This window comes from Ostrinia furnacalis, unplaced genomic scaffold (assembly GCF_004193835.3).
Source record: "Ostrinia furnacalis isolate ACB-3 unplaced genomic scaffold, ASM419383v2 OfSCF0605, whole genome shotgun sequence".
NCBI lineage: Eukaryota > Metazoa > Arthropoda > Insecta > Lepidoptera > Crambidae > Ostrinia > Ostrinia furnacalis.
Window position 1 is genome coordinate 23,905 of NW_021130844.1, and position 14,046 is coordinate 37,950.

General features: G+C 34.5%; 1 protein-coding gene across 5 annotated transcripts in view; it reads right to left on the minus strand.

The window, feature by feature from the left end:
* Positions 1–14,046, minus strand: part of LOC114366248 (serine/threonine-protein kinase OSR1-like) — a 49,059-nt gene that overhangs the window by 11,563 nt on the left and 23,450 nt on the right. For 4 of the 5 annotated variants that reach the window (XM_028323061.1, XM_028323059.1, XM_028323060.1 and 1 more), the window contains one exon: positions 13,212–13,600. The exons of the other annotated variant lie outside the window; for it this stretch is intronic. In XM_028323061.1, the coding sequence (XP_028178862.1) occupies positions 13,526–13,600 (75 nt within the window). In that variant the 3' untranslated portion in view covers positions 13,212–13,525. Of the gene's footprint in view, positions 1–13,211; positions 13,601–14,046 lie in introns of those variants that run through there. 5 annotated transcript variants of the gene reach the window in all.

Consider the following 14,046-nt stretch of genomic DNA (forward strand, 5'->3'; position numbering starts at 1 on the left):
TTAGAAGATATTTTAAGATATTGCGCAACCAACTCTATGGTGAATGATAAATTATGAGTTTAATTTTATACCTACTCAGTTATTGATTTTGTAAGTTTGAAAACAATATGGCGTTCAATTTCAGAAATTCGGTTCTATTTATTCTCATTTAAAGTTATTTTTCTGCCCCTATTTTTTATGTCAACTGCACATTGAATCCATTTAGAATCTTGCAGGTCCCTGCCCATATGGGGAATGCAAATAAATTTTGCATAGTCCTTCCTCCTTCTGTCCAGAGATTATGTGCCCAGTGCGGGCCATAATTTCAACGCCCTCAGGATGGAAAATGACCATGCCCCCGCTATTGGTAATCATGTTAACAGAAAACAAATTTAGAACCAAATCCGGGCAATACAGGGTTTTCGCCATAGTGCATTTTTGAGTCACTATCTCCCCATGCCCCATCGCCATCATCTTGTCATGTTTTTTAGCAACAGAAATGTCGGTTTTATCATTTGTAATATTTTTTAAAACACCCATATCATTCACCATGTGTTCTGTACATCCAGAATCCACAACGAATGGGACGCTGTTATGATTAGCGGATCCATATTCGGACCAATAATTATCTGCGGCGTTTTCGTAGTAAAAATTATTTTTTCTGTGGTAACAAGTTCTGCTGGTGTGTTTGTCCCCCTTACAAATCCAGCAGTTAGGGCAATTTTTCTTTGTATGGCCGAATCGATTGCAGCCATAGCATATTTCGGGTTTTAGTTGTAATAAATACCTGGGATTGTTCCACATCTCCATCTCTAAGAACTGTTCTGATGTAGTTAATACAGAAATTTCTATTCCTCTTCTTCTACAGCACTTTTCTTCTTATACACAATGCAAATTGATTAAACTTTACCTACGCACAGTAGGAACACTAATGGTGGAAAGCTAAGCGGAGCGTCGGCATAAATCAAAGTATTGATTTTATCTTAAGGCATAGTGCATAAAATATCATGGAGCATCGCAAAGTCCATCTTGCACTTTATGGTACATGAATGTTCATGAATGACGAATGAGTTGTCAAAACGCATGCATTTGTCTCTTTCTGGCGTAGGTATAAAGGCGTGTCCCTATTGATATTCGAAACTCGGGGAACGTATAACGAATGAGACTTAGCGGCATGTGGCTAGACTTTGTTGGACCTCTAGCAATAGGAATCGCAACTGTTGCGATTAGAATTTATTTTTGAATATACTATTTTAGTCACTAACTCACCTGACTTTCATGGACACTGTTATCCGTTATGTTTGTTTTACAGTGAGTCCTTACATTTAAGTTATAAAAAGTAATAAATACGCCAAAGAGCACGTTTTTCATCACTTGGCATTTATCACACTGATTTTGTTGGTTGGTTGAACGCAATAATCTCTACTACTGTTACTAGTCTGATATGAAAAAATATATTTGTGTATTAAATATGCATTAGATACGCTAAGTAAGTACGCTACGACCAATAAGGGCATCATAGATGTTGCGAAAAAGGGAAAAAACTCTAGAACGCCGAGGCCAATTTAGCTGATTTTAGTTTTTGATATGTTTATGCGTGTTTTGCCCTACACAATCAACAAAAACATGTCAACATTCAATCAAATTGTCTACACAAAACATTGTTTTTGTGTAGGGAAAAACACGCGCTGGAGAATCCTGGGAAGGTTTAAACGGCGAGAAAAAGGTTTGTTTAATAAATAAATACGTATATGGTATGAAGTTTCGAAAGTCAGCTAAGTACTTTAAAACCTAGTATAATATTAATGCGGCTGATTAAATTTAGCTATGCCTTCCATTTTATATTACTCAAATCGAATTTACAATAACTTTTGAAAACAAGACATGATCAACGAAGAAATTGTGAACATCGAGAACAATTTCGTTCTTCTGTCTATTATACAGTGTGTCCGGTCACCAATGTCCGACCCGTTAGGGCGCACATTCACATCCGGGCAGCTAATGCGATTTAAACTTCGTCAAAGTTTTCCATATATTTCGTTTTGTTGGTGACTTGTTTAAATGCTTCAGATGTTCTATATCTATATTAAGTTTAGTTGTTATCAAAACATTTCAAATTAAAATATACTAAAATTATTTAAGTATACAGTCTGTGACCGACATAGCTCGCAGAATCGCTAAAATCAAGTGGCAGTGGGCGGGGCACATAGGTCGTAGAGACGATGGCCGTTGGGGCAGGAAAGTTCTCGAGTGGCGATCACGGGCTGGAAGACGTAGCGTGGGCAGGCCTCCTACTAGATGGACCGACGATCTGGTAAAGGTCGCGGGAAGAGCCTGGATGCGGGCAGCGCAGGACCGTTCATTGTGGAAAACCTTGGGGGAGGAGGCCTTTGTCCAGCAGTGGACGTCATTTGGCTGAAACGAACGATACAGTCTGTCTGGTCACCAGCGTCCGACCCGTTAGGGCGCAGTAATATGATCAATTTTATCGACAAATCCACTGGAATAAAACATTTTATCCCTACTATTAAAAAATTACACAGCTATTTAATTTTTTTTAGTTTCTGAGTCCGGGTGGATTCATTTATTTAGCAAAATCTACCGATGTACAGGACCTATAAGTTTAAAAGTAAGCAATAAGTTGACATCAAAAAGTTTACCAAAAGCTCCCATTTTAATGTCTTAGAAACACTTGAAACGTAAAAAATAAATTAAAAAATTAAACTTCTTTTTATTTTTTCAATGTTACAAAGAACTAGACCTTGAACATTCCTTTTTTTCCTCTTTTTAGATGCACTAAGTCATTACCTAAAAACCGATGTTAATATCTTAGCTTTAAGTCAACTAACCTAGGTGTTGTGATTAATTGAACATGACTCTATCAAACGCGAATTCATCCCGATAATAGGTGGCTTTAGTGCATCTAAAAAGTTGAAAAAAAGAAATGTTCACGGTCTAGTTTTTTTTTACCATTGAAAAATTTAAAAACATGCATCAAATTTTTATGTTTTAAGTGTTTCTTAATGGGAGTTTTTGATAAACTGTTCATTGACCGGTGCCCGACCCGTTATGATGTAGTAATATGGTCAATGTTATCGACAAATTCACTGTAATAAAACATATTATCCATACTTTTAAAAATTGCACTTTTATGGTTTCTGAGTCGGGGTGTATTTGTTACGGTTAATGTGATAAATTGAAAATTATAAAGAATCGCCGGTTATTATTTATAATTACCGACAGGCGAGGTAAAAGTGAAAAATTAATCACATTTGTCAGTGATTATTTCATAATGTAACCTTAATACTAACACATATCATAAAAGATAACACCGGCTCGTGTACAGGGCTCATGGACAGCCTCACATTTTGAACGTTTTGATATCAAATATTAATGTAATTTGGAAAAATCAGTTTGGACTGTTTCTTGCGTAACATTAATAATAATAATAAAACGTTTATTTCAGACATAGATCCACATTACTTTGCCATAATGTCTATAACACATTGTTTTGATTTAAAGTGAAAAATAGGTTAAGGTGTGGCGGGGGTGGCCCTTGGGCCACCCTTAAGCCGCTTATTTAGTTTTATGCACACATAAATGATCTCATAATAATGACATTTACCAAACATGAGGTAATTATTCATATAATAACCGGCGATTATTTCGCTCGCACACTCACTGCGGGCGCCCGTCACAGTCGCGACTGCAATATAATTACGCGCGAGCGATAAGGATAGGTAGCTTGGGGTCATTGGACAAAATTCTACGTTCTCACAGACCAGACTATAGCTGTAATTTTTTAATAGTAGGGATAAAATGTTTTGTCCAGTGGATTTGTCGATAAAATTGATCATATTTAACATAACGGGTCGGACACTGGTGACCGGACACACTGTATTACGTCTCAGCATTATTGATTTTTGCAACGAAACGATAGAACATAATGGTCCGGCATGTTTTATTACATTTGAAACACCTATGCCCGTTTTCACCATCAATTCCTAATTTTTAAGTGACCCCTTTGAAAACAAAATTCATGTTATTTGTTACCATAGGGATCACTTAAAAATTAGGGTTTGATGGTGAAAACGGGCATTACTGTCGCATTTGTGATATGAATTTTACAAATTAGAATACCCAAAAGCCTGATTGTGTATTTGGTGGCCATGACCACAATCTACACGATCGGCGATAATAGGAAAGTTCAGTCGCATGGTAGTCGCATTGGACTTCTCTCGCTTGTATTCGACGATGTTATATTATTGTCTATGATCGCATTTTTTTGACGTACCTACGTGCGCGAATTGGCGCGCGAAAATATTTTTCGCAATCGTGGGCTGAGCCAAAGCGAGCGTAAATTGCGACGCGATATTTATTCTATATTTATAAAATATTTCGCAAGTAGGTAAATTGGGGAATGGTACAAGTACTACGAGTAATACTTTTGGTTTAGATTACTTCTGAAAAAATACTAAACACTGCGTTACTGAAATTACACTTTTTTAACGGGGTGTATTTCCATAGAAATACAAAATAGAAAAAGTGGGCCTAGCGTCTTTTTTTTAAATTAAAAACCATTATTTCTATATCGGCAAAAAAACGCATGTGTTATTTGTGATTGTGTTTTCACTTTTTTATGATGGCCTGATAATATAATTACTGATGAATAAAATTGGAAGGATATTTAAATCAATATAATAAAATGAAAACACGACTTCTCGTTCATCAGCTATTGCACGCGCCGCGCCGTCCATAAGAAGGGATGAAGTGTTTTTAGCGGCGGCTGCCAGCAATGAAAACAATGGGAGATTCCGCACAGCATTTCTCTGCTAAGGAAATGGTGACATACACCTGTTTGACCTCACCTTATTGGATAAGGCCTTATTATGCCTAAAACAAAGTAACCTATTTATGTAATAAAATTATGTACTTACTTATTTTTGAAAATAGGAGACGTTGTCGAAATGAAAAACTTTGATTGCATACTAAAATTATAATATTTATTTATTTTACGACAGTGACGTGACAGTAATGAAAAGGGTTTTATAAAGAATTTCAATACAGTTTTGGTTACGGTAATCGTTACTATTACAATCGGTTCATGCCTATTTTTTAATAAAATCAATAAGGACGAAATTGATTTATAGATACATAATTTACCTAATGTTAAAATATTTCTTTTATAGCAACATCGGTATTTATTTGATATTATGCTGATATCGTGTGCAATTAGAAAGATTTAAGTACATGGTGCTGTTTTATAAGTAGTACTATAGCTAAATCAGTTGAAAATATCGTATAAGTCATTTCGTAAAAGCTGGCACAAATATATGGAATCTTTTTACTAATGAAACGACAATACTAACACTTAACAGTAAAAGTATAGACCAGGAACATGAAGAAAAATAATTGTGAATGAAGTTTTATATCAATTCAAGTCACTAGCACATCAATCTGCAACAAGTATTAAGTTGGAAACCAAAGACTTTGGAGGAATACGACATTTGCTCGGGCCGATTGTTCTATTATGAGTTTTACTTTTAATAACAATAGTACAGTAGCTTTTTGGTAATCCAGAACCTATGAAGGCATAGCTGCCTGAACAACATGAATATCTGTTCCTGGTCAAACTTTACAAAATGCAAACTTAGATGAATACTAGGATACATTAAAATACTTTAATAAATTACTTAAACAAATCAAGGGAAAAATTTGATTGGTATATGAAACTTAGGAAGAATGATTACCCATTAATAATTGTGTCTTCCAAATAAGCTAGCTCGAATGATGAACGAAATTTCCTTTTTTATATTATTTCTCAGAGAAACTTACGAATTTACAGGTTCGTATTAGATTCGTGTTTTGTTTGCCAAAAGTTTTTATAGTTAGTCAATGGCCAATATTAATATCATCACATTAAATTTTGGTCCAAACGAACGCACGTACATCTAATTGCAAGTTACTCTATTTCTGCCACTTTTGGTAAAAACGGTAAATACCTACGTCAAATAAATTAATTCGCATGTAAAAACTTAGCTAGCAGCAAGCACCATACGTAAAACCTACGTATTGAATTTCGTCACATTATTCGCGATGGCTTATTTGTAACTACAGACATTAATAATTTAGTTATACCTAATCTAGGAATGATTTTATTTGGCCTTCTGGGACTATTCTCTTCTCGCTGGCACACTATCGTTTGTGATAGTGGATAATCACAGAATTATAATATTGTACAATATGCTAACTTAAAATATATAGGTTCTCTTTATGACGAAAACCACAAAATTAAGTATAATGGCTGATTTACTTTTTGGAAACTGCTGATAGGAATGCTATCGTCGAAGGCCAAAGTACTCATTTGCTGTCGAGACAAACAAATGGGCCCGGACATAAGTAGGTATATCAACGACCTACATTTTTTATAAACTCGTTAAAAGCCAACATTTTACATAATTTATCGACCTATTTATACACTATACATAAAATATCAAACTAAAAATGAATCATAATTATGATGACAATAGTTACAATTCGGTTATACAAGTCTGCAAACATTAGCAAGGAAGACTAAATAGTCTTTCACTGAATTGGCGTCAGGTCATATTCTAATCTGTTTACCAAAGGAAGATTTTGTGTTCGTCGTAATTTCGACCCACATGTGTGTATATCAAAAACTCGCCCAGCAAGGTACCTACAGATAATTTTACTTTAATACTAAATAATTGAAATACATGTCCACTATGATTAAGTTAAAAAAAATACACACAGCACAATTGATTTGACGTACACTTTTTAATGCAAGCAAAAATAACACACGATAACACATGACTTCATGGATTAAAATTACTATTACATGTGGATTGCTAACATGACTTATGAATTAATTTAGTGTACAAAATACGACTTTAACGAAATTATATCATCCAAACACCGATACTTTATATCCAAACATGACTAATGGCATTTATAGAAATTTTCATTTGCTAGATAACAATTAACTACAAATGGATATTATTTTTTTCTAACAAGTCTACACACCAAAGTCGGTTCTATCTACCTCAGTCAGTCTCCAGGAATTAATAGTCTTTACAATTTAGGCACCACATGGAAAATTTATGCTTAGGAAAATATGTATAAAACACATTTTGCCATTTGCGCGTGGAAACAATATTCTTGGCATCCTTAACCACAATCAATCGCAACTATCAAGTAAGATTATTTCAAAATAAGGTTTCAAATCATATTTTAAGTGCTAAATCTTAATTTGAAGTATCAAGACCTGTATTTTGAAACGACGCCCAGGGATATACAGGGTGGAAACGATAAGTGATCTCACTCGATAATTTCTAAACCATACAAGATATCGAAAAACTGGTTACTGACCCTGAAAGTGCTTTACGAACTCTTTCAAACGGTACCAATAACAGGTTACAGAATAAACTGGAAGTATCTGAAAATTCAATGTTTCTAGCTTCCATACTAAATGTATTCCAACCACACAATTTATTAAGTGTAATTTTTTAAAATTAAATAATGAACCTAAAAAAAACTCGTAAATTGCATTTTTATTTAAAACTAGCTTTCCGCCCGCGGCTTCGCCCGCGTGGAATTTTGTCTGTCACAGAAAAACTTTATCGCGCGCGTCCCTGTTTCAAAAACCGGGATAAAAACTATCCTATGTTCTTTCCCGGGACTCAAACTATCTCTATGCCAAATTTCATCAAAATCGGTTGCGAGGTTTAAGCGGGAAAGCGTAACAGACAGACAGACAGACAGACAGACAGACAGACAGACAGACAGACAGACAGAGTTACTTTCGCATTTATAATATTAGTTGGGATTATTCAAGGAAAAAATTAGTTTTAGGCTTTACTTGCTATAAAGTGTTGTATCAAGTATCAAGAGATGAGTGCCATGAAATGTATGGGGGATGGAAACATTGGATTTTTGGATATAGTCTAAGATCCCGCTATACAAGGACCTTCACCGAGATGCTTATTTGATGAAACATATTTTATATTCAATTTAACATGTCAATAATTATATTGCTTAAGGGTTGCCTAATAAATTTCAGTCCAGGATATGATTAATTAATCATTAAAAAAAGTTTTATTTTTAAATATTTCATCGGTTTGATTATTAAACAAACTCCATAACAATCGAAAGTATGAAGCCCATAGAATATGCAAACGTTAGGTTGCCTATTCTTTTCCAGTCATAACTCTCGGGTTGCCAGGTATAAACAGGTAAATTGATAGAGCATTTTGCATCGGTCTGATAATTTAATCAAATATAAATGAAAATAAAGATTATTTCATTATGAACACGGTGGAGAAATTTCTTCACCCAAGCGACACCTCTTGACAAGACACACAAACGCCTCATACAACTCGTCTTTCCCAAATGTTGCCAACTACTCGAAAAATGTCACCTTTCAGTTTTAATTTCACTTTACAAAATTCGACAACCGTCATTCAGGACTGATTTTTCGCAGGCAACCCTATACCACCGTGTTCATAATGAAATAATCTTTATTTTCATTTATATTTGATTAAATTATCAGACCGATGCAAAATGCTCTATCAATTTACCTGTTTATACCTGGCAACCCGAGAGTTATGACTGGAAAAGAATAGGCAACCTAACGTTTGCATATTCTATGGGCTTCATACTTTCGATTGGTATGGAGTTTGTTTAAATAATCAAACCGATGAAATATTTAAAAATAAAACTTTTTTTAATTATTAATTAATCATATCCTGGACTGAAATTTATTAGGCAACCCTTAAGCAATATAATTATTGACATGTTAAATTGAATATAAAATATGTTTCATCAAATAAGCATCTCGTTGAAGGTCGTTGTATAGCGGGATCTTATACTAATAGATCCAGTTTATTCTGTAACTTAATATTGATACCGTTGGATAGAGCTCGTGAAGCACTTTTCATCATCATCGGCTTAAATAAGTTTCAAGCTTCGTTTCGTAATACGAGCCGACGTATTAAAGATAACCAAAACCTTACAGGAGCTACCAACACCAAACTCAGTGGAAAGAAGTGTATTTGATATGGTGAAACACAACACTACATTACAGATATGTATGTCGGTAAAGACGAACTATCTTGTTTAGGATAAAAACAGTCCGCATTTGGAGTTTCTTAAATTTGTATTGTCACTTATTAAATATGAGTAAAGTGTCTCTGTCTGTAACTCCAAAGTGCATCATTTTGCCACACATCAGTAATTAGATAAATCTGTTTTTAATAAGTTTCTCAGAGCTACATGAAACAAAGACGAGTTGACGATTGTCTAGGCATTTTTTTAACTACAAGTCAGGAAACCTGACCATTGAACTATAATATAGTCTTCGAAAAATATATCTACAGTATTTAAATAAGCTAGCATGTGAATTGCCCCAGGGGCCTACCCAGCATCATTGATACCAGGCGCAGTGGACGTTTTTCGTTGGGCGACATCATTGATAAAACGTATAGGTTAATTATTTACTTTCGCGTTGAATGATATTTTATGATTATTGTAGCGGTCACTTTTTATAATTGCACATTACTGCACAATTCTGATCACCTTCGGTGATGTTTGATATAGGGTCAGGAGGATAGACAACAATTCTGGACGATTAATGAAAACATCGTCAAAACTCGTCTCATTTCATTAGCAATAGTGTTACAATTTGAAACATGAATTATTTAACTGTATGGAGCACTTGTGGAGTTACAATTGCGAGTATTTCTACTAGCCGCCATGGCACGACGAATGCCAACTGCCCAGCTTTGCTATTGAATTATTAATAGATCTTCATTGATTCAATTGAAAGCAAAATTTGTGAATAAAATTTTATATGCACTATTTATTTCATTTCTCCAATAAAGATGAAGGCATATTGTTACAATCGTCCTACTAGAATCAGCTAGTGGGAAGACGCACATTACAAGTTAGTAGAGACACATTTGAACAGTCTGATCCATAAAAGCTAGTTTATATCGTACAGTATATTATGGTTTATTACGTCAATGGCACAGCTATAAGAGCTTTTAGATATAAAATGTAAATTCTCGAATTGAACAATGGACATTAATCTAGTTACCTAGTAGGTTATATTAGGCCAGCCTTTAAACACACCTACAAAGCTCGCACTTAAGCACATAATATTAAAGAAACCATAGTTACATTTATAATCTGTCTTACACCCCGAAAAGAGAACACTAAAACTAACTCTAGATGCATCATTTGCAAACATACTAATGTAGTAAATCTACACACGCACACAATCAATGTCAAATTATAAAAGTAATAATGACAATTATATTAGTTTTATTTAATACAATGTCTAGGTTACAAAAAGCGATGTCTCAGGAACGTATAATACAACCATACTAAGCACTGCACTTAGCGCAGGCTCAGTGAATCTTTGAAATCACTTACGGCCGCATAAATACCCAAAAATACAATAACTTATAGGGTTTACGGAAACATTAATCAGAATATATTTATTTTTATAAAGTGTATTATATGTTCCTTCCTAGAATGGTAACACGAATATACCGTATACATAATGTATAATATTAAAACACATATAAAACGGAATTCTTACATAAAAGCAAAGGGGTTCGCACTGCTTATAGCATCAGTCGAAATCAATAATTGATTTTCGTATCCCCGAGTTTTATAACGGACTATAGGCAAGGATTTTATCATTGTATAGCAATATTTTTACATGAAAAGGTACCAACGTCAAAATTGATTTTGTAAGAAGTTGTTCTACAAAATGTAGAATGATTGAAAGGTTTTTTATATCTTAGAAGGGCATACTTTTTATCAAACAAAAACGCGATCTAACGGGGATTCCGTTGGACAGAATGCATGGCCGATCTTGTTTAACTCTTATTGGACTTTGGTATACAAATCTGGTGTAATTTTGTGTTCTAAAATATAGTCAGAGTAAATATAAATGAGTAGGGTATCTTTATAGTAATGCACCGAGCGCGGTTTTATTTATACACGTATATGCGTCGTCTGACGCACACACTGACAAAATGTATCGTGGTTAATGGGGTGTTAGTCGTGGTTACCCCGTACGTTATACCGCGGCCCGCGCGTAATTATGTTTATAACGATGGGTAAATCAATCAACCTATGGCTATATCAGTACAGTACCTGAAAAGAGGGGAAGTGCCATTCTACCTTCTGTAGAATTCTGTAAGTATGTTGTAAAGTAATTTAAAAGAATACAATAGTACCTACGTAAGTAAAATTTTGCTAGTAAATTTAATGATAAATAAAAAATACAGAAAAAAAAATACAAACTGTACATGTTTCATAAATACTCAATTTAAACCTGTTGAGATAAATTTTACGTATGGAGTTTTCAAGTTTGCTCGTATAAGTTAGCGAGGAGCTACCAGTACTTTCTCAAAATGCATCAAAAACCCTACTCCGGTAATCTGAAATACAATTAAAAATCACCTTTGCTACAAAAAAAAAAATGCCTTCTCTAAACTTTTAATGCGTATTATTTTGAAGTTATTGTAAAAAATATTCAATTTCATAATCATTTTATTTTATTAAATAAATACATGATTCGTTAAAGCCACGTTTTGTTAACTTTTTCGCCCCTTTTCTAAAGCAATTTTTCTTATCTCTGAAAGATACACGTTGGTAATGTAAACAATATAGTCAGGTCCTTGCCTATGAACAAAAAATAATTTAAAAAACTTTATAATATGGATAAACGCTCTCTACAGGAAAAAATATTTGGTATTTAAATTGAGTAATGCAGTTTTGACGATTGAATAAACTATAGCGAGAGCGACACCATGACGTGTTTAGGCTATTATAGCTCGCTCGGGGCTCGAGTTGGCCTTCTTGTTTGTTTTTTCTATGTTGTAGTGAAATCATATGGATCAAGCGGGTTGTCATTTTAATTTGGACCTGATAGTTTCTTGAAACCTGCTTACACACTTGTTTTCTCTGAATCCATGAAAACACAATAGAAATATAATACCTAAGTTATATTTGTTCGAGTTACATCAATTTGTACTTGACGTTGGTACGAATAGGTGATATTGACGAGGAAATATTCTACTTGACGGCTCGCCAAGCTCAAATTGCGCAGCACCATTAGAAATCGAGGAAATACGAAAATCGCTTGTTTATTTCGGTGTTCAGAAAGACCGGTTATACAACTAGCGTATCTTTATTAACATGACACCAGTTTTTTAGCCACCAGAAATCTTAAGATTGCATATTGATTTATCATTTTCATATGCAGCACTTAGACGCAAGATGGGGCTTTAAAATTATTTTGTTCAGTCTGTATAATAATGACCCGTAGATAATACTAATTTAAAAAAAAACTGGTGTCATCAAACATTTTAGTCTTAAGACGACCGGACGACCGTGTGAATCACGTACCTACACAAAAATAAAAACACTACACGGACTATTAAAATATAAATAAAAGCTAGGAATAGTGTATAATGTACATAATACCATGATGTTCATAAGAATGGTTATAAATTCATGCATATATACACGGAGGTTAACTAAAATGTAAAATCAGATCATAATGAAATTCGTCAATATCAGCCCTTTTTTTAGTCATCATAAATAACTAAAACCTGAAACTCCAGTATGTTATATAAATTTAAAGAGATAAATAATATTTAATAAGTATATATTAATCATTCAATCATTGGTAAATTTGATACTCTAATAAAATTCTAATACCTGTACGAATGTAATCGAACAATAATATTTTTTCTTATAATTTAATAAATTGCAATGAACAAAATAAAATGATTCAATCGAAACAGCTTAATAGGTACTACAGACAGTAACATCATTGTTCGTGATTGCAATACATCTTCGGTAATATTTTAGAAATTTTCCTCTCACTAAATAACTTTTTATAAACCAGATGTATTCTCATAGAACAAAAAGACACGTCAACGCCGCTTACATTAAATGAATTAAAAACATCTTTGGCTCGGTACAAGTTGATGGCCTGTGATGAAATACATACCACTAAACCCCGGTCCGTGAACACGTAGAATTTTGTCCAATGACCCCTAGCTACCCATCCTTATCGCTCGCGCGTAATTATATTGCTGTCGCGGCTGTGCGACTGGCACCCGCAGTGAGTGTGGGAGCGCGATAGCAACATAATTACGCGCGAGCGATAAGGATGGGTAGCTTGGGGTCATTGGACAAAATTCTACGTGCTCACGGACCAGACTATAGACTACAGGGAAAACCATTTTTTTATATTTTTTCTATCGCCTCGTATTCTATACGGAGGTCAAAGGCCGTGCCTTTTCAACCGCTAGCACCATAAATAAATAGAAGTACATAGAATAACTAGACTAGGGGTAAGATAACTATGCTTCTACCGCTTGAGTCGGTTCTTGAGTTCTGTTCCTCTAAAGCGCTTCGACCTAGGAACAGACTCAGGTGGAGAAACTACAAGCCGATCGAGTCAGACGCAATTTTGATCAAGTTTTCCCGTAGTTAGACCTCCTTAATCAACGATGGAAATTTGCGCGAAACCTATTAACGCTTTGTCGTCGAATTGTTCGTTGGGTCCAGCAGAATTCTGTAACGAAATAAATGATATTATTGTATTGGACCTGTTGTTCTGAATAGTGAAGTAAGGCGCGGTTTTTGTGATATCCATAAGTGAACAAATCAACCGTGAAATAATTTATATCTAACAATAACAATCTCACATCTCGAGTCCTAGAGCACAAGACCGAATTTCTAGATAAATGAACAGAGAGATCACTACTGTGTGCACTATTAAATTTATTGAGTGTGCTGTGCCCTACCGACCCGAATGCTGCCCAGCAGAAAAGGGATTCGACGATTGACATACATTTTACATCATTTCCAACCACAGGCAACCAAACCAAAATAACTGAGCCCGTAGAATTGCCAAACTTTACTGAACCTTTTTGACTGTGCAATAGGCCTGTGGCCTAATTCACGTATTTTGACAGTCAAGATCTCGCTGACGTTCATAAGTCGTCCCATTGAAAAACA